General features: G+C 36.9%; 1 protein-coding gene across 21 annotated transcripts in view; it reads right to left on the bottom strand.

The window, feature by feature from the left end:
• The window catches only part of CADPS2 (calcium dependent secretion activator 2), a 473,581-nt gene that overhangs the window by 130,308 nt on the left and 316,534 nt on the right, over positions 1-26,739 (bottom strand). For 14 of the 21 annotated variants that reach the window (XM_033098852.1, XM_033098844.1, XM_033098836.1 and 11 more), the window contains exons 10-14: positions 24,239-24,347; positions 22,960-23,160; positions 19,288-19,296; positions 13,824-13,960; positions 11,486-11,673 (exon numbers count right to left, since the gene is read on the bottom strand). In XM_033098852.1, coding sequence (XP_032954743.1) covers positions 11,486-11,673; positions 13,824-13,960; positions 19,288-19,296; positions 22,960-23,160; positions 24,239-24,347 — 644 coding nt within the window. The remainder of the gene's footprint in view (positions 1-11,485; positions 11,674-13,823; positions 13,961-19,287; positions 19,297-22,959; positions 23,161-24,238; positions 24,348-26,739) is intronic. The other 7 variants (XM_033098855.1, XM_033098853.1, XM_033098857.1 and 4 more) reach the window with 1 other exon arrangement.

Here is a 26,739-nt window from a genome sequence, read left to right as displayed (position 1 = left end):
AATGTATTTTTTTATATATTAAAAGCAGTAATTAGTGGGAAACTTATCACCTTAGATGCTTATGCTGGAAAAGAAAAGCTAACTAGTAAGAAATCAACCATCTAATTTAGGAAGTTATCAAAAAAAAAAAAAAACAAAATCCAAAGAAGTAGACAGAAGGAATAAAAATGAAAGACAACATTTAATGAAATGGTTGACTACAAAAGGGGGCACACACGGAAACTTTCAGGATGAAGGATCTGTTCTGAATGACACTACGGTGTAGAATATATGACACTACGTTTGTCAAAACTCACAGAACTATAAGAACTGTAAAGCACAACAAGTGACCATTATTGTATACAAACTTAAAAAAACCCCCAATATATTAATCAGGATGTTGAGGGATCTCAGAATGGAATGTGTATTTTGACAAGCGACACTAACTGTACTGTATCATACAACCTCACTAAAGAGAGTGGGAGAGAAAAGAAGCTGTCCTGTGGAAGTTTGAAAAACAGTGTTTTGACTGGAAACTGTAAGGTTAATAACCAGAAGACCTGTACGTAAACACTGTACTCTAACTAAATGGGTAGTGGCTGGTGGAAGCCTGGTTTCTCACTATTGAAGAGAGAAGTTACAGATAAGCAAGAAAGAAAGGCTCACGTGAGTTTTGTGGCACTGGACTAGAGTTAGAGACATCAATATAATCTCATGGGTTAGTACACATACAATGTCACCTAACTCTGTCCAATGAGAGGCCCTGGAAGCAATGACATCCCAGTAGCAATACCCATTACCCTGGTCTCAGTTTCTAAATACCATTCTCTAATATAAGGAATCAGGGTTCCTTGCAGAAATGGCTGATTATAGGGCTGAGGCAAGAAAACTACAAAATGAGCTTGCAACATGTTTTAGTACCAGAAGATAAGAAAGTGCTAAAAACATAAAAACAAAAAACAAACAAAAAGGATGGGTCACATCAAAGGGAGTGAGTCTGAAAGAGCTCTCAATGGCTCAAACTAGAACAGTTTCAGAAACAAAAAAAGTAGTATCAGATTATAACCCAAAGTATAAAGTAATTAAACAAGAACCCTTACTGATATAAAAGGTTGGCCAAATAAATAGGGTAGAAGAGACAAATCTTCCTTGCAGAAGAATCCCAATAATGTATGTAGCTAGTCCTCCCTCTAGGAAGTTGGGTTTAATTTCCCTCACCCTTTGAGTATGAGCTGGACTTAGTGACTTGCTTCCTGAGAATAGAATATGGAGAAAGCAAAATAGTATCTTTACAGGGGAGAAACCTGGCAAACACTACCTTAACCAAGTGATCAAGGTTAACATGACCAGTGATGTCCTGTCAATATCATTACTCCTTGATAGGGTGACATGAAAAGGTATTTCATCTCTTCAAAATCCTGTAACCCCAGACTAGCCATGAAAATATTAGACAAATCCAAATTGAGGAATATTTATCAAAATACTTGACCAGTACTCCTCAAAACTGTCAAGGTCATAAAAAACAAGGAAAGGCTGAGAAACTGCCACAAATCAGAAGAGACATGACAACAAAACACAATGTGGTATCTTGAGTTAGATCTTGGAACACCAAAAAGGATATTAATAAAAAAATGGACTGGTGAAATCCCAATAAGGGCTGATGGTTAGTTAAAAGTAATGTGTCTCTTAGTTTTGACAAATGTATCATGGTAATATATGGTGATAACCTTAGAGGAAACTGAAATATGGGAACTCTCTGTACTATGTTGGCAGTTTTTCTGTAACTCTAAAATTAATCTAAAACAAAAAGTTTACTTTGTAAAAAAAATAGTGAAGTGGAAAACAAATAAACAAGAGAGTTCGACAAAGACAAAAGTTGCTTCTTTGAAGAGTTTGAAAATGTTTATAAACTTCTTGTAGGATGGATTGAAGGGAATAAAAGAGAGAAGGTAAAAATAAACAATATTAGAATGAGAAAGGGGAGATATTTACAAATAAAGCAAAAAAAAAAAGAGAACTTAATACCAATTCATCTGAAAACTTAGATGAAATGCACTATTTCTAGAAAATTATAACCTAACAAAACTCACTCAAGAAATAAATGAAAAGCCTGAATAATTCTTTAAATACAAAATATACTGATGCACTGATGAACATAGATGCAAAAATCAACAAAATATTAGCAAACCAAATTCAGCAACACATTAAAAAGATCATCTACTACAATCAAATGGAATTTATTCCTGGGATGCAAGGTTGGTTCAATATTCACAAATCAACTAACATAATACACCACATAAACAAAATGAAAGATAAAAGTCATATGATCATATCAATAGATGCAGAAAGTGTTTCACAAAATCCAGTATCCATTTATGATAAAAACTCTCAGCAAAGTGAGAATAGAGGGAACATACCTCAACATCATGAAGGCCATACATGACAAATACACAGATAACATCATACTCAAGATTGAAAAGCTAAAAGCATTTTCCTTAAGATCAGAAACAAGACAAAGATGTCCACATTTATTCAACATAGTATTGGAAGTCCTACCCACAGCAATCACACGTGAAAAGGAAATATAATAAAAGGCATCCACATTGGAAAGCAGGAAGTAAAACTGTCATTATTTGCAGATGACATGACGCTATATACAGAGAACCGCAAAGACTGCACCAAAAAACTATTAGAACCAATAATTAAATTCAGTAAAGTAGCAGGATACAAAACTAATATTCAGAAATTAGTTGCATTTTTATACAATGTTGAACTATCAGAAAGAGAAATTTAGAAAACAATCCAATTTACAATTGCATAAAACCAAAACAAAACAAAAAAAACCCCTCCAAGGAATAAATTCCACAAAGGTGATAAAAGACCTGTACTCAGAAAATTATAAGACATTAGAAAAAGAAATTATAGGTGATACAAAGAAATAGAAGCATATACCATGTTCATGAATAGGAAGAATTAACAACATTAAAATGTCCACACTACCCAAAGGAATCTATAGATTCAATGTGATCCCTATCAAAATACCAATGGCATTTTTCACAGAATTAGAACAAATAATCCTAAAATGTATATAGAACCATAAAAGACCCTGAATAGCCACACTAATCTTCAGAAAGTAGAACAAAGTTGAAGTTATCATGCTACTTGATATGAAACTACACTACAAGCCTATAGGAATCAAAAAAGCATGGTACAGGTATAAAAACAGACACATAGATCAAAGGAACAGAATAGAGAGCTCAGAAATAAACCCACGCCTATTTGGCCCTCTAATCTATGACAAAGGAGGCAAGAATATACAATGGGGTAAAAACAGCCTCTTCAATATATGGTGTTGGGAAAACTGGACAGATACATGCAAAAAACATGAAACTGGATCACTGTACACCATATACAAGAATAAACTCAAAATGGATTAAAGAGTTGAATGTAAGACCCAAAACCTTAAAACTCCTAGAAAAAGGACAGGCAGTAAACTCTCTGACATTGCTCTCAGCAATATTTTTACTAATAGAGCTCCTCGGACAAGGGAAACAAAAGAAAAAATAAACAAATTGGACTACATCAAACTAAAAAGTTTTTGGACAACAAAGGAAACCATTGACAAAATGAAAAGACAACATACTGAATGAGAGAAGATATTTGCCATGATACATCTGATAAAGGGTTAATAATACCCAAAATTTATAAAGAACTCACACAACTCAACACCAAAAACAAACAAAAAAACCCTAACAATCCCATTAAAAAATGGGCAGAGGACCTGAATAGACATTTCTCCAAAGAGGACATAGATGGTCAACAGACATATGAAAAGATGCTCAACATCACTAATTATCAGAGAGATGCAAATGAAAACCACAAAGAGATGTCACTTCATCCCTGTCAGAATGGCTATCATCAACAAATCAACAAACAAGTGTTGGCGAGGATGTGGAAAAAAGGGAACCTCGTCCACTGTTGGTGGGACTGCAGATTGGTGCAGCCACTATGGAAAACAGTATGAAGGTTCTTAACAAAATTAAAAATAGAATTACCTTATGACCCAGCAACTCTACTCCTGAGTATTTATCCAAAGAAATTCAAAACACTAATTTAAAAAAAACCCATATATACCCCTATGCTTACTGCAGAGCTATTCACAATAGCCAAGATATGGAAAACAACTGAAATGCCCTTCAACAGACAATTGGTTAAAGAAACTGTGGTACATTTATACAATGGACTATTACTCAGCCATAAAAAAGAGTGAAATCTGACCACTGGTGACAACATGGATGGACCTAGAGGGTATTACGCTAAGTGAAATAAGTCAAACTGAGAAAGACAGATAGTGTATGATCTCAATTATATGTGGAATATAAAAACAAAGTAAATGAACAAAGAAAACAGAAACAGACTCAGATACAGAGAATAAACTGATGGGCTACCAGATGGAAGGGAGGTTGGGCGGCTCAGAGAAAAAGATGAAAGTATTAAGTGCAAATTGGTAATTACAAAATTGTCACAGGGATGTAAATTACAGCCTAGGGAATATAGTCAATACTATGGTAATAACTATGTAACTAGTGCCAGGTGGGTGCTAGGGGATCACTTTGTAAATTACATACATGCCTAACCACTAGGCTGTACACCTGAAACTAAGACAAAATAATACTGAATGTCAACTGTAATTAAAAAAAAAAAACTTTCTAGGGTGAGATTTAGGTGTCACTATTTTTCTTAATCCCCAAGTGATTCGAACATGGTGATTCTACTAATCTAACCCATGAACGTCATTTTATAAATGCAGAAACAAAGGTGCAATATTGGTAATGTCCCACCCAAGAAAACATAGTAGTTATTAGGTTAGTGCAAAAGTAATTGTGGTTTTTGCAATTATTTTTAAATTTTTAAACCACAGTTACTTTTGCACCAACCGAATATTTGCATATGGTACTGGGATTACAACTCTACTGTCAAGTGCAATCCAGAGACTACAGGGATATATGATAAAGTGATGCATGATCTATATATAAATCATTGTGCTATATGCGCAAAAATAAAATAAATAAATAAATAAATAAATAAATAAATAAATAAATAAATAAATAAATAAATAAATAAATTGATGCGATAGTTTAGTCTTTCCACTAACAAGTTCCCACACCCATATGGTTTTAACGTTGAGTTATCGACCAACTTAAAAGAACAAGTCAATTGACTCTTACACGGAACAGGCAGGAAAGCTCCCCAACTCATTGTATATGACTGCGGTAGCCTGGATACCAAATCCTGACACAAATGGTACGAGAAAGGAAAATAACAGGGCAACGCTCAGCACCACATAGATCTAAAGCTCCCAAACTGCTTGGCCACAGTAATGGGGAATGGTCTAGATGTACATACACCGCTTTTCCTTTTGTTTGGTTTTATGTAAAAGCATTACATGCATACTATGTTCTTAAAAAGCTTTGGTATGTTAAAACACTACATAGAGGTCTGACTCAAGACCCCAAACTCTTTCCCACACCTAACTCTAGATCCTAATAAGGCTCAAGGTTAAGACAAGCCACACAGAGGAGTAGCTCATGTTTCTGTTCATTGTGAACCTGACCTGTATTCTAACACATCTCTTAGCCCTGTCTCTTCCTCTGTGGTTGACCTTCAGTAGGCTCTTTTAGGCGTTGTTTCAGAAATATCCAGGAGCTGTTGGCTGTGAATGAATGGTGTGGAAGGAAAACCGAAAGTTGATTAAGTGACCTTAGTAACTATTCCCCAATGGTAGCGGAGGTCTGGTGACGTGCGTACGTTGGGCGATGGGGTTCTTGGCTCCTGCTTTTGGCGATCTCTTTGCCACCACATTTGGCCCACAATGTCTTCCAGCAACATGAGGGTTGGGATGAAACTGGGGAAAGGGGAGACCCCAGAACCTCTCCAGGGATCCTTCTAACGATCATGGACAGCAGATGAGGTGAGGCACCTGCTCAGTGATTTTCCAGTCCCATCTTCCTCCTTGAGAGATGTCTACAGTGTGCCGCGAGAACCATGACAGTCGCAGAGTTCACCTTTGCACTGCTGGTCTTTTACAGAGCAGTCTGCAAAAGCGCATTTCACAACTATATTGAATGTAAAATATCACTGACTTGACACTGAAGCATATTTTATCATTTACAGAGTGTTTACATAATTTCCTGTGACCTATTATGAACCATAGCAGGTAGAGTGCATTAATATTATTATTCACAATGAACAGATGGGAAATTGAGACAGGACCAATTGCTCAAAATGATACAGCTCATAAGTAGAAGAGCTCGGACAGCGCCCTTTCTGACTCTTAGCTCAGTGCTATTTCCCACATATTAAATGTCTCCCATAGCATTCACTTCTCTCTGTTTTGGTTTGTCTGCCTTGTTTTGAAAGGCATGATTACCTTGATTGAGTACTGAACTCTAGGTTGGGTGGGGATAGATGTTAGTGCTGGGAAAGTTAGAAGCAGATTTGAGGGTGTTCTACAACTTCTGATAGAATAAAAATAGAACCCTCAGTGTATATTTAAGAGGCATTCACTGATCACTGCCCCTTCTACCTTTGCACACGTAGTGTGTAGGAGGGAGTCTGTCAGACTGGCCACATCACATGAGGATAACCTTGCTGTGACATTTGATGTGGTTGCCCACCTGCCCAGAAGTTAATCTCTAGATGCACAATTTGTGTGGCATTTATACTTATTTTTTTTACGCCTGTATCCAAGACTAGAATTAAGAAGTAGCGATGAAAATTCTTAATGATCCTATTTGATGTAATTATCTATGAGTTTACTCAAAAATGCATCACTGTCTCTAAGAGGAGAGGCAGGAAGCTGAGGCGTAATTCCTGAAGTGACAGGAAAGAGGAAAGGTTATCGTCCGTGAAGACGGAGGTGTTGTGACATAATTTGACTGGTGCCCACGACGGCTGCCTCTGTGATATGATCTGGAGTCCACAGAAAATAGGGACTACTTTATATATAGTCATGTTGTGTTCCAGCACCCTGTGCTTGGAAGCGAGCACATTGGTCAGGTGTGCAGCAGCTCTGAGATGGCCCCACTAACCCAGGGGGAGCTGCCTACCTTACATTAAACCAGAACAGAAAAGCCATTTTGTGTTGCTGCTTCAGTGTCTCCACCCTCAGCCTGACCTACAAACCCCAGATGTCTAACCACACACATCAACCTAGACCTCTGTCCTTTACTGCATTGTCTCTGAAATCCTCTGTTCTCCTTCCAATCAGTCCTCAGCAGTACTACGTATATGGCTCAGTGAGTGGCTGTGTCATTCACGGATGCGTGGGGCTGTCATCCGGCAGGAGTGTATCTGAGTCTGTCCTTGACTCACTTGTTTCTTTCTTTCTCTCTTCTTCGGTCTTCGTACCAGCTAGACTGTTTCTGTTTAACTCTATTCTTTTATTCCTGAAACGCTCAGAGTGCTATTCAGAGAAGATGTGCCTGCACAGAAGGAACACACCCAGAGAGCTCATCGCGGTGTAAAAGGATGCGCTTCCGGGAAAATTTCAGATCCAGACAGTACTGCTGTCCTTCACTTCAGTCAGTAACAAAAGGCAATCCTGCTTCCTTTTGAATTTTTGATAGAGGTAGTTCAGGTAATGAGCAGTGCGACTCTGAATGCGTGTCTCAATGGTTGTAAAAACGGTCATAAAAAGAGAGGACGGCAAACATGGACTGAAACGTCAGACTTGACATTGACAGCGTTTTTAACGGAAGTCATGATAAATATCAGGTGCTACAGACATGGCCAAGGGAAGCTTCTTTTCACAAGGGGAGGCGGCTAAAACCTGAATATTCTATTCTATTAGCAAAGAAATTAAGAGTATAATTATATACACACTGAAATATTTCCACTTAGCATGAGGTATTACAACTCCAACTACCTATTTTTCACGTTTTTCTTCTTCTCAAAATTTACATTCTTGTGGCTGGCTGCCAAAGGGAAGCATATTAGAATAATAACTAATCAATAGTGATCCATAGAATATTTTATAATGACCCCGTACCTGCACATTAGTATTTCCCCTTTTACATATGAGCCCTGAGTTTCAGAAAGGTTAAGTGATTTGCCCATCATGGGTTAGTGTGCAAATTTTAGAGTTGAGATTCAAGTAGAGATCTTCTGCTTCTTTTTATTCTTTCATTGTGACAGCATGACATTCCTGAATGACATCTGTTTGACTCTAAAAATTACAGGAAACATCATACCTTTCAGCTTATCTTGGATAATTTCTACCCTAAAATGAGGTTCAAATTTCCTTAAAACCTATTTCTTCCTTTCTTTTTTCTTAAGATACATACAACCTAAATGTTGGATCATAGACTGACTCAAATTTCTATTCTAAAACACCACCCAGAGATACCTGATATGTACATTTTTAAACCTGGAAAATGGATTAAATGTGTACTATTAATATATACATGAACTTACAAACATACCTTAAATTACACCTTACAGTGTATCATTACAAAGAAAACAATACTTTTACAGAATAAAAGTAACTATGGCAACCTACAGATTCAAATCAGGCTGCCTCCCAGGTGGTGGCAGCAGCTCCCCGTTGGCTGAGTAACTTTCCATTAAAATGTGTCTCAAATACATACATTTTGCGGGAGCATTAGCTGAATTTCCTACTTAATGTTCTCCATTTAATTTTACCTTTCTGTGTTAATGACTAAAATAATCTGATCATACAAAATGTGTTGGGTATGTCGGTTTCACTGAAACCTTCGTATCTTCCTGCTTTCCAGAGAACTTCCGAACACTGGAAGGCCTATCCTTTGATATCCATGGGTCAGGAGGAATTAAGACAGAGTCAGGAGATGAGACAGTTTAGGAAAACAGCCCCTCCCACACTGTCTCTCAAAGACCAGCCATCCTGACTGTCCCCTGTCCCCTTCCCTCCTTTCTCACGTTTGCTAAGTGCAGATGGTTAACTTTGGGGTAATACAATCCCCCTAACTCCCAAGTAAGGCTGAGTTTCCCAATGAGGTCAAAGCCAGAATAGATTCTGAGACTAGGATTGGTTTTCTTTATTATGGAATGTGAAACAGCAACAGTGACAACTTAAATTCAACTAATATTTATTATGCACCCACAATATGCAAGGCACTGTGGTGAGGTCTTGAGAGGTTAATAGGTGAATGAGAACTAGTTTTTGCCTTCAAAATACGATCTAGTCGAAGAGAAGCAGAGGTGTGTGTGTGTGTGTGTGTGTGTGTGTGTGTGAGTGTGTGTGTGTGTGTAGGGGGGTATATAAATATACTCAATAAAGTTCATAAGAAAACTACAGAGAGAAGGTTTTTAGTGTTTGAATGAGTTAACAGAAGTCTTCTTAGAGGAGTTTTATGATATCTGACTGTTACAAACTTGGAAAAAAAGAAACATTACAGGAAGAATAAAGAGGTATCTGGGGTAAAGATTATGAGGAAAATACTTGGACTTTAGAATGGATGATATTCGGAAAACCTTAATACTATCGCTTGGAATCTATTTTTAATTCAATAATCAAATAAGAACCACGGACGTTTTTTCTAAAGGAGTATAGTAAAAATAAATCTGTAATTTGGAAGGTGATTGCTAGGCTACTGTATGGAGAAAAAAGCAGTAGAGAAATGAAGAAAGATAGATCAGTAAGAAAAAATGAAGGCCAGAATTAGGGTAGATGCACGGAAATAGGAAAAAGAGAGAAAATGAACACAGTATATTGACATTGGCAACAAATGGGGTCTAGGAGGTAAAAGATAAAGATGAACAAAAAGTGAATGGGCCATTAATGGAAGTGACAGTAACATCAATAATGAAGTCATTCATTTGTTCGGTCATCAAACACTTACTTTGTGCCTGGAGTGTTCCCTTTTGCTAGGACCTAAAAAAGGTGTAAAAGCTGGTTTAGTGAGAAGACAGATTTGATTTTATACAAGGAGAACTGAGAAGTGCCAGTAGAACATTCAAGCCCCCAACTGTTGACAGAGATCTGCACTTTAGGAGAATAATTGGGTTGGAATTATCTGTACAAAGAGAGGTCATAGTTGAAGCTGTGGAAAAGAGGTGAGATCACTGAAGTAGAATTTTTCACTGAAGTAGAAAAGTTCTCAGAAAGAAGAGGGCAAGTTCAAGAAGAGATGTGAGAAAAAACATTACACTGTACTTGGAGTCTAGAGGAACAGGAACTGTTAGCAAAGAGATGGCTGCAGGAATAGATAAGAGGAGAGCGGAGTTAGTGGTGCCTCAGGGAAGACGAGCAGCATTTTAGGTAACACGGGGGCTTGGAGATGCCCCAGCATCAGCTTTTCAATGAGCGTAAGGCGAGTGAGGCTGGGGCACAGGCTGCTTGCTGATTAGTAGGTCACCACGCAATCCATTTCCAAAAGACTCACTGACAAGTGAGGAGCTAGAAGCCAGACAGAATGGTGAGAGGTTGGATTGGGAAGAGAACAATGGAAAAGTAGCTTGCCATAGGAATAACACTTAAGATAATACAAACTAGCAGTGAACAGGCTTTTTGACTACTCCTGTGTCAGGTACTATTGTTCTAAGTACTTGATATATATTAATGCATTCAATCCTTAACATAACTTATGCTTTCTGGGAGAACCCAAATAGATTAAGAAGCTTGCCCTACCTCACACAGTTAATAAGTGTTGATTTGAACCCAGGTGGTCTGACTTCTGACTCTCTTGACCACTCTGTTATGTTGTGAGGCTAAGTGACGCTTAGACAGGTTTGTGGGAAGAAAGGAAACACAAAGAGGGGGAAATGGGATAACGGTTGAATGTACAAGGGGACAGGATAAGGGGTACCTCCTGTATGGGAGGAGACCTAGCAAAGGTTCTCTGGGACAGGATGAAGAGAGAGGTGGAGTGACATGGAGAGATTTTAAACTCAGACGTGCATAGTTTTGGGGGCTTGCTTAGGTTGATTCTATGCCCTTTTGGTAAAGCAAGAGGTGAGGTCACCAGAGTGCTAAAAGGAGATACTTATTCCGGAAGTGTAGCTGAGAGGAGAGGCTGGGAGAAGACACTACATGAACTCCATTATTCATCTTGCTTTACGAAACCAGTGGAAACGCAAGGATGATTAGAAATATACAAAGCTATCAACAAAACGTACCCAGACATAGTCGTAGAAATGCACTACAACAGGAACACTGATGACACTTACGCTGTGCAGACCCAGTACTAGGTGGCCCATAAGAACTAAAAGGCAACTTCTAATCTCAGATTCTCTCTCTCTCTCTCTCTCTCTCTCTCTCTCTCTCTCGGATTTATTGGCAAAAAGGAACATAAAGTGCAGCCCACCTACGTCACATCGATGTACATTTTTCCTTTGTGGGTTTTTGTTCTCTTCTAAGAAGCGTTTGCTATTTAAAATCTGTTACTAGGTGATAATAGCAAAGCACATTTTTTCTCTTCCCAGATCAACCCCACACGTTTCACTGTACGTTTGCAAGTGAAAATACCTGTTGCCGTGCACGTGAGAGGCGCAGAATGCAAAGCTGTAATGGAGCAGGGTGGGGTCAATGACAGCACCGTTTTCGGAATGTTCCATCAGTTCTGTCAGGTAGCAGAGATGTCTGTGACAGCCTCGCACACCGTAGCGCGCACAGTACTCATCTAACACAAAGACTTGGCCAGGGCTAAACCAACCCTGCAAAAGAAAACAAAGAAAGATTTTTTTCTTTCTGTACTAAGATCTGCTTTTCTGCAGCTGCTGTTAGGTATTATAAGCAGAGTCTGCACTGAAGTGTCTTTTGCCGTTTTTTCTTTTTATTAGTGGTATGTTTCATATTATTTTCAGAAAAGCAAATATCATCAGTTTTGCAACTGATTTGGGACACTGGCAACCTATGTAATACCATTCTCTCTTTCCTGCCATGCAAGGAAGGGGTAGTCTGGTTTGCTCTCCTGTCATTCAAAATCAGTCAAATTTATTCACAGTATCTGAATGGTCAGTCCCCAAACAGAGACCTCTGTATGAATTAATTAAAAAGAGAATGGTAAAGCAGATACTATAAGTCAAATTGCCTAGTTTCCGATAGGATTTTATAACATGAACTAAAAGAAAATTCCAGTAAGTCTAGCAGTGGTAAACATGTGCTATGTGAGTATTTCAATATTTGGGATATTGCTCTCATTCTGACTGTCTCTTTATGGCGAATATAACAAAGTTAATATTTGTTTATAAAATGTTTTGAGGGGTTATATGCGCTTATATGGATTATTTTAAGATAAAAAAAAAGAAAAAAGGGGAATGGAGAGTTTTAAAAAGGGGCAAGAAAATCATGCAAGAGAAGAAAAAGAATGGTGAGAAATGTAGAAAGATGAATTGTAATAAGGAAAAGGAGGAAGAAAAAAAGAACAAAACACCAGAATATTTACTATAGGGATGGTACAGGCACGATACTAGACATATTGTACATAATGTATCTTTAATATTTAGAACTATCATAAATGGTAGTTATTATGATCTCCATGCTACAAATATATCAGCTGAAGTTGAAAGCTGTTCTGTGACTTGCTCAAGACCACACTGCAAATTAGCCATGATTTACACCCCGGGTCATCTTGCCTCCAAACTCTCTTTCTAATCGCCATGCTCACTACCCTCTGGGTGCCATCGAAGACACACTGTCGTGTTCTCCTCATACTCCATATGACATGTGGGGTCACCCACATACTCAACACAACTTCTAACAATTCAGTTACTGACCCCACTGAGTGGAATCCAAGACTGAGTGCCCTTTTCTGGTGTTCACTCTACGTGTGCTTGTCTATCAAAGGTTTTGTGATGATTTGTTTTACTCTCCATGTAATGGTCAAATTAGGGCTGGATCAGGTTTAAGCTGCAGAATTGCATGTTGAATAATAGGTCCTTAATAAAGTGTCTATAAATGAATTAATAAACCATCAGTATGCGCATGACAGTAATTTGTTTCATATCTTCCTGTCTATTGAAATACCTCTGATGAGCTGGGAGTACATCCTTTCTGCAATCTTATTTTAAAGACAATGTAACTTTATTGCACGGAGTTACCCGGTTCAGTATCCAAGAGACTAAATGGTGATAGAAATAGGCGTATTCTGGCTGGAACAATTCCAGAGGAATTGCCACCAAAAATATAAACCCTTGGAAAGGCACAGTGATTCCTAGGCAGTTTAATCCCACATTCTGAAGAGTCAAGCAATCCTTCTAAAAATAAATTATATTTTATACCCCAAATTTTGGCTGGTTTCAACACATACCAGGTAGCAGTTTAGCTACTCAATTTAATTCATTTTTCTTTCTTTTTAAGGAATTCAAATAATCTTTTGAGAATTACACGAAACTAAAGCTTTCTTCTCTTACATCTATCCACTGTCCTATTTAAACAGTTTATCCCACTTTCTTTTCCCTATCACACAGGTTGTCTTTCTAGGAACAAAAGAGAGAAACGAAAGATCAACATTTGCTGAACAGATCTTAAACCTTAAAATGTCTGTACAGTTGTGAGTAAATTCTATCACAGAGTTTTTCTGTTTTTGTTTTTTAAATTTTCATTAAAGCCTTCTATTTTCATTCAGCCTTCTCTGGAGGGACTGATAAACCATACTTCAAAGTTTGAGTCTATTCAGGGGAACAGCAGCAGTCTCCAAGTGTGTAATTTTCAAATTGGGAAGCAATCGATTGGAATCCTTCATCCTTAACTCCAATTTATTAAATGAGTCAGGAATAAAATGCCACTTCACAATAAGTATTTCTCACTTTTAAACCGTTTAATTATAATCTATAGGGGGGTAGACGGACAGACTTTTACTCACCAAGCAAGAATAGGAATCATTCAGTCTGTGGTCCAAAGTCTGCCTCTGGAGTAGTCTAAAAAGGAAGGCGTGGTCAAGCTTGCAAGGATTTGCAGAAATAAACTCATCCATACCATGTTTCTGAAACCGGTCTGCATCTGTCAATTCAGAAAAGCATATATAATACATTTGTTTTTCTGGTTTAATAACGAGCAGATTCAGTTTTTGAAAATCACAAAATGCATGCCTCATCATAACAGAAGACGACCTTCGATTACATAAATTATGATGTCAAGAATTCAGCATATGACCCTAAATTGCAATTTCTGGGGAGTCTAAATAAAAATGACAGGAAAAAAATTGCAAATCATTTGGAATGAGGAAATCCTATTTTCATTCAAAGCTACTTTTAATATCCATCACAGAAATAATCTTATGTCTCAATTTTAAGAAAAGTTGATGCATTTTTAAGTACATAATGACTGAAGGAACTGACTGGAAAAGAACCCAAGTCTATTCATAAAAGAACTGTAATGATAGCTAGAAGCTTGCTTTCCAAATGGCAAACTAGGGCAGAAATGAACACACAAGCTTCAGCTGGATCACTTCCAGTCTTTTTTTTTCTCTGCATGGAGCTTTTAATGGGACCAGCCTTAATGTAGAAATGGCAACGAATGCTCTCAAGCTTCAAGTTTAAGAGACATGAAAAAGGGAGCATCGTGTTTGTACAAATATGCAGACAAAGAATAACGTCCCAAATGGCACTTCAATCAAAGGCCTGAATTTATTGTTCTTTCCAGATTGCATCTTTCAACGCTTGTAGACCCTGCGGGTTTATCAAAAGGCAAGCTTTTATGATTGCTTTCATTAATGGTATGTTTTGTCAAAGTCTTCAATGTGAGTTATTTACTAAGGCTAGAGAGAGAGAGAGCCATACATCCCCCCAAAGAAGAGCTGGGGTGTTGCTACATTAGCTCTGTTAGAAATGTCGCACATATTGGGCAAGCAATCAGTTATGGAGACAAAAGTGGATCTTCTCATAATGGTAGAGCTGAGGCTCTATTGTTCCTTAAAATTCACAGATAGATCTCATTTCTGGTCATCACAAGAAGCAGAGTCCTAAATGTAAGCTATTTGTAGTTTTTAAAACCTATATGGTACAATCCTAAAATTGCAAAGGAAAGGAGACAAAAGTTTATTGATTAAACCCAATTATAGAGTCAGGCTCATAACAAAACTCAGTATTGATCTGTGGACATGATGCTAACATAATCAGTCACATTTAGATATTCAGCCCAGATCATATTGATCCATGTCAAGTTCAACTTTCAGCCATATCTGTCGATGGAAGAACTATATAATTCAAGCTGAAGGGTCTTCAGAATCGTATTTAAACAAAACAAAACAAAACAAAAATACAGAAACTAATATAAATCTCACATCAATATCAAAAGGTGAATGTAGCAAGTAGGCAATGATTGGCTGTTCACTGACGATGTAAGGTATGAGGTGATGATCCATGAAGAATGTATTCCTTTACATTGTATAATTACTTACCTGAATGATTAAATACATTACATGTGGTAAATTAGTATTAATTAGATAAACACTAAACTAAACTGCTTACCCTGAGCGGAGAAATGAGACAATCCAACTTCTCTTGCATTTTATTCTTATGCCTGATTGTCTTTCAATAGTTAATAAAAGTTAAATATATGATAATGTGAAATAATATCAAATGAGTAGGAGGCAGAGCATTGAAAAACGCAAGGTGCATATATTATAAAATCAGAAAATTATGTTTTATTTTAAAGAATTTGTCTTAGAATCTTTATTTCTCCATTTATCTGAGTAAAAAAAAATCTTTTAGTATCACCTTTATGAAATTAAATTACTAGTTTTTTTTTTAAAAAAACATCTGCTTAATGTTATACATTATTTCTTTCACCAGAGAAGGTCATAACAAGAAGTTAAAAATAATGCCCACTAATGGCTTTTCAGTTGAGAACAGGATATACAATAAATTTCAGAGAAAAGAAATCCGTAATTCTCCTTTTACTGCACAGGTTTGGAGAAGCAAATTTCTATTTTAAAACAATAGGTACACAGTCTTTAAATAAAAGATACAGGTTCCTGGAAAAAAATGAATCTATGGTTCACGTCTACAATTAAATCACATTTTCAAAAGTGAATTTACTTTATGAAGCATTTTCCCCATAATGTGACTCTAAGCCATATATTTACTAAAGTGACAAGCATTTCTGACACATAAGTGGAAAATTACTTTTCCAACAATTACCGTTAGTAATACAAATAATATTCATGATAGCAATTTAAATCACAAATATAGACTCTATACTGAGAAAACAAATAATGAGAAAACAAACACACAAAAATTTTATTTTAAAAAAAAAATCCCCTACAATCTCTCAGGGGCTGTAATTCTATGAAAGTGAAATGACTCTTAGGGATTACCCCACTTTCAAAACTCACGTTGTAAAGACCAATCATCTCTACTTCTTTTTGATGTCTGATTGGCACAATTCAAAATATTTCATGCAAATATACTTCACCATGCAGCATTATAACATTAATATCCATGAATTTATAAAGACATAAAAATAAATTGAAAAGGCAACAGTTTTAATCTCCCTGTATGAGAAATCTTTCATTTTAAAATTCTCTCATGAACTAAAGTAAAATAGGAAATCAACTACCCTTAAAATATTATCTTATTTTTATAAAAGAATATTTTCATATAGTTTTCTGTGGGCATAACATATCTACATTTAAGTCTTAGGAAATACATAGATATCATTTAGATCAAATGGAAAATGTGCTTCCAATCAATAACATAACCAAACCTAAGGCTCGGAGATTTACAATAACACAGAATTACGGTGACTAATTTTAAACGGAAAATTATTCACGGCACTAATCAAATGTTTATTGATAACGACAAATTTCAGTGCAGTTTGTCTTATGAAACAGTATGAGAAAATTATTAAAAGAAACCAACAAGATATGAGCTTAAACAATATACTGTAAAACTGTCATCAATTGTGATGATTAACCTATGGACTAACTACAGATGTGGGACACAGTAATTGAGGGTGCTGATGGGGAGTTTCTATGGTAACAGCTAGATACACGCTCCAAGCGTCTTTAGGTGGTACTGTCACCAGGTGTGGTAACAAGTAGATGAAATAAAAACCAAACTGAAAAAGATTACTATTTGCTATAGATGTAAAGAATTACAGAGGCTGTATTCAAATGGAACATGAAAATTTTTCATTAGGGTAATAGCTGTTGGAAGTCAAGAGAAAAGAATAGGCCGACAGTATCCATTTAGACTGTTAACACTGACTTGCAAACTGCTCGCCTAGAAAACGTGGTGGAGACTATTAGCGAGCTGGTAGGCCCCACTGTGGGGAGAGGCGAGTCAGAGTCAGTCAGGGGGCACTGACCACAGCTAACCCTGTGTTCTCAAGAACCCAAATCCCATGGAAATACGCATCTGAGTCAGAGTTCAGAACGTGAGATGGAAAAATCATTAAACTAATTTTTTTTCCTCCTTCCTCTGCAACTGATGCAAAAAAATGGTTTTCTTTCTTCTTCTTCTTCTTTTTTTTTTTTTTCTGCTCCTGGTGTTGTGAGAGACTGGGATTATTAAAGGGAAAGGGGAGGGAAAAGATTTGGGGGGGAAGGGCGAGGAGACCACTGAAGAAGAGGTAGCCATTCAGTAGCACGGGGACCACCTGGGTACCCAGACCTGGGACTCCAGGCCCCAAAGGACTCAGAAGAGCATGCTGCTACTTAAGCGCTGCTCACCAACTCTGCAAAACCCTCAGCTGAACTCAGCAGCAACGAACCTTTGGAAATACCGTCACATGGGTTTAAAATAGTCCTATGTTTGGGAGCTGGCAGGTAGGGGTGCTCACTGCTGCCCACACCTGATGATACTTTCCTTGTAGCTCAAACTCTCATTGAGGTTGAAAATTTACAGGAAGTTAAAAGTGGCACAAAGAAGTACGCGCCACTTCTCTTTTTATGGCGTTAATAGGAAGACTTGAAAGCTAAAATCTTGAGTAGATCATCCTGGTTGGTATGTTCGTGTTTTATGTGTGCCTGTTTTATGTATGCTGAGGACCAAAGAGAAATAGTTGAGAGATACATCAATTAGAAGTTTGTTCACACCTTTACTATTGACCCAAATAATTTCTTAGCTTGTTTTTTGTTAAATTGATTAAAACGTGATGTATGGATTTACACATCTTGTTTTCTGTAGCAAATAACATAATATTTTCACATGATGACAATTTTAATCAACACATACAGACCCAGAACCACAGACCAAATAACTAATACTCAACATTTATTTGAAATACTATATTCAATGTAAAGTAAGCATACTTTCCCTATGAAATGTGAAATTTAACTTATTAGATCAGTCAGGAGACAAAGCCAGGAGAATTGGCTCATAAAATGAAATGTAAATGTATACTCCTATTTAAGGATTGAGAAAACTGCCTTAACATTGAAAAGAAGGTAACTTTTCTAGTTCGTTTGTGTCATTAATTTATTACCGGAAGTCAACTAATACTGTGTTGGATTGTATTATGTAACATATGTATTGCGTTGTGTTACATACATGAGTGAGAGAGAAATGAAAAACAAGGTTCTTGCATATTATTTTGGTTGGGGACAGCAAAGAAAGATAGTTTATCCAAAGAATGTCGTCAGTCAGGCAAAAGGCAGTGCACGACGGTTTGACGCAAATATTAAGTGGATAGCCGCACAATCTCTTGCACTTACGTTCACCCTATTTCCTTCAAATTTCTATATATCCCCACAGTCAAAGAAATAGGGAAGGAGAATAGATTTGCTTATCAGAGCAATCTATAAATACATACCATTATTTATGTCCCCCAAAAGACAGCAGGGTCATCTAATAAGTTAGATTTTATAAATTTCTTATTTCGTTCTATCCCTAAACATTCAGTATGTTTAGTTTTAAAAATGAGCTTTTTAAAAGTTACAACGAATATACTTCAAAGAAAATTCAGGAGAGGAAATGAATTAGCAAGTAGTCCCTGCAATTAAACTCATCCGCTATGAAAATTTTAGTTATAATTCTACCTATATATTTTTTAACTTACTGAAAATCATATCACATATATAATTTAGAATTTCCCACGTAACCTTACTGAGCATTTTTTCGCATGCTGTTGTAACACCTTCACAGTCATTACTTTTATGCCCACATGAATGGTAGATAATAAGTTGTTTCTACTTTTCTGTGGTGGCAAAAATAGACATTTTTGTTTCATAAATGGTAAAGTTACTGTAAATATTCTGGGTTTGCCTAGAAAGTAGGAGACTGACATTGTAAACGAGGTCAAGACATTCCTTCAAAAATCATATCATTACAAAAATTTTAATACAATGAAGCAAAACAACAAACAAAAATCAGGGAAACACTTACCCTTACCAGCTATTGGTCAGCAAAGAAATGAAAAACAAAGCATATTTAAGTGGGTTAGGAACATATTTATTGCTGTGACCAGTCATATTAATTTTTTTATTTTCTTGGTTTCTACTAATGACTCTAGAAGTTGTTCTTCCAAGAGATGATCAAGAAAGGAGAGAAAGGAAGGCAACGGAAGTCCAGGAAGGGAGGCAAACATCAAGCGCAGAACTCTCTGGAGGGGCCCAAGGGAACCCCTCACAGTCAGTATTCTCATTCTTCCGAAGTAGAAACATCTCCCTCCCTCCCTCCCTCCTGTCTTCCCTCCCTCCCTCCCTCCCTCCTTCCCTCTTTCCCTCCATTTCTTTCTGCCTTTTTTCCGTTTTTCTTTCTTAAAGAACGAGAAAATAGCAGTCTGCTCTAATTGAAAACTTTACTAAAAGCCTGGGATACAAGAAAGGAAAGAAAAGAAAGAAGGAAAGAAGGAAGGAAGGAAGGATGGAAGGAAGGAAGGAAGGAAGGAAGGAAGGAAGGAAGGAAGGAAGGAAGGAAAGAAAGAAAAAGAAAGCAAAGTAAGAAAGAAAAAAAAAGGAAGGAAGGAAAGAAAGCTGTTGTTAACACAGCTGAAACAGTTTAGCTTTTTAGACCAAATTTACCTTTTTCAGAACAAGTTAATCAAAGGGCTAGGAACTTCAGTTCCACTGACTCTGATCGACACACTGCCTTGACAAGAGTAGAAGGTTTTGCTAGAAAGAGATTACATGACTATCTGAATCAACTGATTAGTAGATCCTTAACTCATTAATTGTGTATCATGTAGTCATGGCCTTAATATCCTAGGTCAGGGGTTCCCAACCACTTTCCTTGCCTCTCTGCACCAGACTGGTGAGATCCATGAGCTCGGCACTCTCCTGGAGTATTCCTGGTACTTAGGATGTCAACACAAGTGAACAAGTGAGACATTTTTACAAAAACAATATTCAAGTCACCGTAACTCTGTTTCTCAAATTGGGGTGATTCTTCCCCATCTTCAATCCTGCCTTCTGGAATATTTGGCAATGTTTGGAGATATTTTTGGTTGTCAGACCTAAATGGGCGTTGGGGAAGGGCGTGCTATTAACATCTAGTGGGTAGAAGCCAGGGATGATGATAAACATCCTATAATACAGAGGACAGACCTTCCCCAAACCCCGGAAATGAAGAATTAGCTGGACCAAAATGTTAATAATGCCAAGGCCAAGACATCTTGTTCTAACTTACAAGAATTAATCATTCTGCTTTCGGTCAGGATGGTGTAAGTGAAAACAGATTTACCCTCCTACCTGAAACAACTAAAAATTCAGAAAAAAAAATATGAAGAAACAGTTCTCAAAACATTGGACATCAGGCAACATAGGAGAGTGATTCCTGAGAGATGAGAAATAAACGAGGTAAGCCTTAAGTTGCCCCAGGTTAATGCCAGGAGAAACTTTCAAAGCTGTAGCACAGGGAACAAGAACCCAGGAAGAGCCAGTAGTCTCCCTCAGTTGAGAAGATGGAGTTGACCATTCAGAAAGGCCGAGATGGCTGAGTCTGCAGAAAAGGGTACTGTTCCCTCCCCCAACCCCTTCCGTATTCATTTGAATACTAACCACCTCATGAATGTGAGCCAACTACCTGAGGCCAGGGAAAGAATCACCCTAAAGGATTATAGGGGTCACTGCACCAGACTCACACAGAGCCCGGAACAGTACTTGTTCCCAACAGGCAAAATATAAAACCTCAAAATTCAGGGGTCGTCAGTTAGAGTCCTTAAGAAGAGTCCTGGTCCAGAAGTAGGGAGAATTAATCCTAGACAAGACACTGTTTAGTTCCACCTAAGAAAACTTAAAAGCAAACTCTGAAAGGATCAAACGGTTTTCAACTGTGTCTTACTTTAACTGTGTCTTAGAATAAAGGTCAAGAACATTTTCATGAAGAAAACTACACCAAGGAACATCAAAATCAAACTGCTCAAAGCCAGTGTAAAGAGAAAATCTTTAAAGCAGTCAGAGGGGAAAAAAGACATATTATGTAGAAAGAAACAAACAAAAGTGATAGCACATTTCTCATCAGGAAATAAAAAAGCAACTTCACAGAGAGTGTAGCAAAATCTGTAAAGTACTGACAGAAAAAAACTCTTTCAAAACAAAGGTAAAGACTTTTTCATATATAAATAAAAATTCATCACCATCGACTCTGCACTGCAAGAAAAGTCAAAGGAAGTCCTTCAAGAAGAAGTATTAATAAAATATCTCTACAAGAGAAGGAAGAGCGCCAGAAGTGGTAACCATGTGGTAGTAAGTATGTAACATTTTGTTGTATTATTTAAATTTTTTTTTTTTTTTTTAATAAATCTTATTTATTTATTTATTTTAAGGAGGGCGCAGCTCCTAGTGGCCCATGCGGCGATTGAACCCATAACCTTGGTGGTACCAGCACCACGCTCTAACCAACTGAGCTAACCGGCCACCCCCTTAAATTTCTTTAAAAGGTAATTGTTTAAGGCAATAATAATAATAATAACAATAATAATAGCAGCAATGTATTGTGGGATTTCCAACAGAGGCAGAAGTTAATTGTACGACAAGAATGGTCCAGAGGCCAGGAGGGGAGAAATGGAAGTATACGATTGTAAGGTCCATATGCTGTGCACAAAGTGATAAAAACACATGAAGATGGATTGTGATAAATTGAAAGATATATACTTTAAACCCTAAAGCACAAAGTGACTAGAGTTGAGCACATATTCCATCTTTAATTATTTGAGCTTAAAGTGTCTTCAAGATGCCCAGATGCAATACTGAAGGGTGCCTAAAAAGAAAAGAGGGTAGTTATTTGATGCATAAAGAAAAGGAGAATAAAATAATGTATGTCAAGTTGTACTCCCCTAGAAAAGAATTTTCGGAGTAAAAGGGTGCTGATTGAAAAAGACAGAATTTGAGCTGGAAGTTATAGACAAACTGATTTATTACAGGAGAAACTAGAGAAGTTTTGCAAAGAAGTGTAACAAGTCAGAATATATGGTCTAATGATTATTAAAGCTATATTTGAATATGTCTATCATTATTATGTAATTTATCATTAATCACTTGTAAATTCAAATGAAAAGCATAGTTCTTAATGATTTAAATTAGCATGCAGAAAATTACATGAATATTAAGGTGTTTAGAAAAAGAAAGTTGGCTTGATGACTTAATCTTTTTTATTAATCTATAACAGAAAAGAGTCCCATTATCCTTCTGGATAATTAAGTTTTTCTTAAGAACAACTCTAGAGAGTGATGGCTCATCGTTTTGGTATTCTGAAATCTATCAAGGCCAATCAATTTGATCTTGCCATCTGTATAGGGCACATAAGTTAACACTGCAGTAAGTTAAAATAAAATTTCTTTTGAGAAGTTTTGGAAAACTTTCTTATATGCTTTTGAGATTCCCAGAGATACCACAATGCTTGGCAAATTCATGATTGAAAACCACCGGCAACACTTACTCAAGATCTGTGTGAAAAATTACATAACTGACTCTATGACTACTAATGTGAAACTATTTTTATTCAATTATGAATCAGTTCATGATGTAAACGATAATGCTGAACAAATTTGCTTCAGACAATTTTATATTGTATTAAGGTTATTCATTGATAATCAAATTATTTTTTCACAAAACTTACAAAGCTGAGCATCTGTCTGGAGAGCTCCTCCTTTAGGATTCAGCTTCTGGACTTGAATTGCAGGAATGGGTTTATATGATTGACCTGTGGCCCTATACATGGCTTGGACCCATAATATTCTATCCTGTTCATCATCACTGGCAAATATAACAGTGTCTCCTTCTTTAACTGCGTTAAAGAACATCTGACCACCTTGGAGGCCTGTGGAGGAAGAAAGACACCATTAAAAACTTATACACTTGGCAGGTTTTAATGTCATTCACTCAACGGTCTCATGGAAAAGAACTGATTTGATATTAGCAGCTCAGTGGTTTAAATGACTTTTAGTTGAGAATCAAACCCACAATCCAGGAATTGCAGGAAAAACAATAAGAGAAAGGTTTAGATTTCCATATCTCTTGGGAAGTTAAAAATAGTTGAGGGAAATAAACTGTCCGTGACACAGTAGCACTCGGCAAGACATACTTGCCTCTCCCACGGAAATGCGTAGTATAGCCTGACATTTCATGCCAGAGAAGAAAGTGCTTATTGGTTGGCACAGTCCTCATTCTCCAGGCAGGGGAAATACGTACATGATCAATTGAGCAGGAAAAAAATACAGATAAGGCAAAAGGGATACTTACGTTCTAGAGTATTTTATTTTTTGCAAAATTCTTTCACCGAGAAGGTATTTTGCCTTTTTAAATGACTGACTAGTGAGTGTGATCGCAGATTTCTATTTTAATCTTCATACATTAATTTCTTAATTTCTATATTTATCAACCTATATATTTCTTAATATCACTTTATTAATTTCTCTAATCTCCACATAGTGTTTCATTCACTCACTCCCTCATCCATTTTAGAAATCCAGCATCTAGTACTACACCAAGTATTAAAACAAAAGGAAGGAGAGAAGAACAAGAATGTGCTGTTGGGGAGAAAACAGGTAGAATACATAATAATTCATTTGCTATTTCTTTCCCTATTTTTGTCTCTTGTATCTTTTTCCTTTCCAGTAATCAAGTTTATGTAAGCATTGATGATATTTTTCATATAGTTTCTCTATTACAGAAACTTCCACATATTTCATCCTTATATTAACAAAGATGAGTTATGGCTAAGACTAAGCAGCTGTCAAAAAGATCGAATCTGTATTTCATAAAGTCTTGTTCCGGGATATACGTGAAATGTGCATCCCATTTATTGAGTGGAGACTGAAATGTAGAACAGACACAGGATATTATGAGAATTTCATGCATACGTGAATGGCAGGTTAAGTGATTCCACTTAAAATTACCTGGATGGGGGTCGGTGTAATCCACAGTGTATCCTTCAAGCTGCATTAATTCCTGTGGTTCAGACTTTTTTTCTCTGTAACTGCACATAGCAAAGGTGTACTGGCTAACCTGTATGAGAAAAAGTTTGCAAATTGGTTGCGTTCAATTTACCTTTTAGATTTCCTTATCAGAAGACTTTTTGTCCAAATGGAAAATAACATCATTTGTACATAAAGAATGAAATGTGAACATTTCCCAAAACCTAGCTTCAGGATTACAGTGCCTTTCCTTTGTCGGCTTGCAGATGAGACGGACCTTCCATGCCTATGAGCTAGCACTTCCCAAATCGATGACCTGCTGGCCAAGATTCTATGAGATGTTAATAGAAGCACCATAAAAATGTATTCATGTTAAAAATAAGTCTGGAAATCACTGGGTTAAATAAAGATAAACAGGCTTCTTTCACTGCAGGCTTTTAGTGTGCTAAGATACATTGTTAAGTTTCCTTAAGAGTGAGATATATTCGGAGCATTCTCAAATGTACATGGTAATGGACCCACATTTTTCAGCTAACCTATTTCAAGAGTTTTAACCAAAGTGGAAAACTCAAAAAAGATCTCAATAAAATTTGGGGATTTATTGGCCCACATGCCAGACCCACAGGAAGTTCTAGGGTGGAGTAAGTGTTAGGCAGCCAGAGACTTAGCGCTGGGGAGATTTGCTCTCTCCTTTCTTCTGCTCTTGTGGAACTGGTTTCCTGTTCTTGTGCTGAAGTCTCCCTGCGCTAGAACCACAGCTGCTGACATCGCTGCAGTCACCTCCCTGATGTTCTAGCTTGGGTCACAAGGCCATTTTGGACCAATCACTGTGGCTGAGGGGCTACAAAAGTAGCAGTATTGCCCGGTTTGGGTCATGAGCTCACCACTCCACCAAACAATGTTGAACACTTTAGGCTCTTAGAAGTTCCTCCAAAACAGAGAGGGGGTGGAGCGGGTCCTAGCAGGAGAGAAGAATGTCTGGTGGATTAATGGATATCTAAATTGCAAAATACCCTACAACACCAGATGCCATGGAAAACAGGGTGATTATTGTTAATTATGTCCCTTTCCACTTTTAAGCACGACATGGAACTAAGGAAACACAAAAATACCTTTGAATAGATGAAGATTACTTAAAGAGGACTCAAAAAGGAGCTACTTACAAAAGAAAAAATGATCACGTGGTGTACATTAAAATGAAGAAATTCTCTGAACTAAAGGACACCATGAACAAAGTAAAAAGGCGACGCCACAGACTAAGAGAAGATGTATGCAAAATATATATTCAACAAAGAATTAACATCTACCAACACAGGGTGACAAGTGAAAGCAAAAGCTGAAGTTCCCTAGAGTAGAGGAAATTCTGCACCATCAGGTCCTGTGTGAATTTCCTGCCTGCCGGCCTCTTTGGAAACCCGGACTGCTATTTATTATGTATACCCTTCAATCGAGCAAATCTTCTAAAAACTTATCCCAGGGAAACAAATGGACAAATATTCAAAGATGCATGTGCACCGTGTTCACTGCAGCACTGCACGTAAGAAAAACTGGAAAAACCAACTGTGGTTTTGTTAAATACATTACGGCATGACCACACAGTATAATGCTATATAGCCATTAAAAGAAATATGACAGATTTTTTTTTTTTTCTGGACATCGAACTATTTCTAAGATACATTACAACATAAAGACTAGGTTAAAAACAAAAATGCAGAGTATGCTTTTTGGAAAACACTCTACTTACACAGAAATAGAAGGATACATATAGCATATTAATAGATTAGGTGGTGAAATTGTAGGTTATTTTAAATTACCTTTTCAGTGAGTTGTTTGTAAAGAATATGAGTTACTTTTTAATAATAAAGAGTACAGCTATTTCTATTTTGAAAACAAACAAACAAACAAACAAATCCCCACAAAGCCTTGTTTGGGAAGAGTGAGGTCGATAACTTGAGACTGTGGTTCTTGCTATTCGTAAGTTTTCCGTTTCTTTTTCTTTCCTCATCTCACAGACTATCAGTGAATTTCCTTTTTCACCTGCCTATGCGTAAGACTTGCAGAGAAAACCAGGGCTCCCGGAGGGGTTTCTTATTCAAGTAGGCTTCTGTTTTCTTGTATATGATTGCGTGATTTTTGAGGGGGTTGTGGAGTGGTGAGCAGTACACAGCAACGTTACATTCTATTATTTATTCTAAAAGGAACTCATTCTCTTTGGACAAACTCAGTCCAAAGTCCCACGATTCTTCCAGAGTGATTTAACGTATTACCTTTAAAATATTTTGAAACATTTCGAACATAAACAAAAATACAGTAATATACTAACATGTATACAGAGGGTGCCAAAAAATGTATACACATTTTAAGGAAGGAAAAAACTATGTTAAAATTGTAATACAATGAAAGACGCTAGCATTCATTTGTTTAATGCCATCTTTTGAGTGAACGTCACACTATACACATTGTTACCGTAATTCAATTTAACT

Source organism: Rhinolophus ferrumequinum, chromosome 26 (assembly GCF_004115265.2).
Source record: "Rhinolophus ferrumequinum isolate MPI-CBG mRhiFer1 chromosome 26, mRhiFer1_v1.p, whole genome shotgun sequence".
NCBI classification, from domain to species: Eukaryota; Metazoa; Chordata; class Mammalia; order Chiroptera; family Rhinolophidae; genus Rhinolophus; species Rhinolophus ferrumequinum.
Note: the sequence above shows the minus strand (reverse complement) of the source record. Positions and strands in the feature narration are given on the sequence as shown.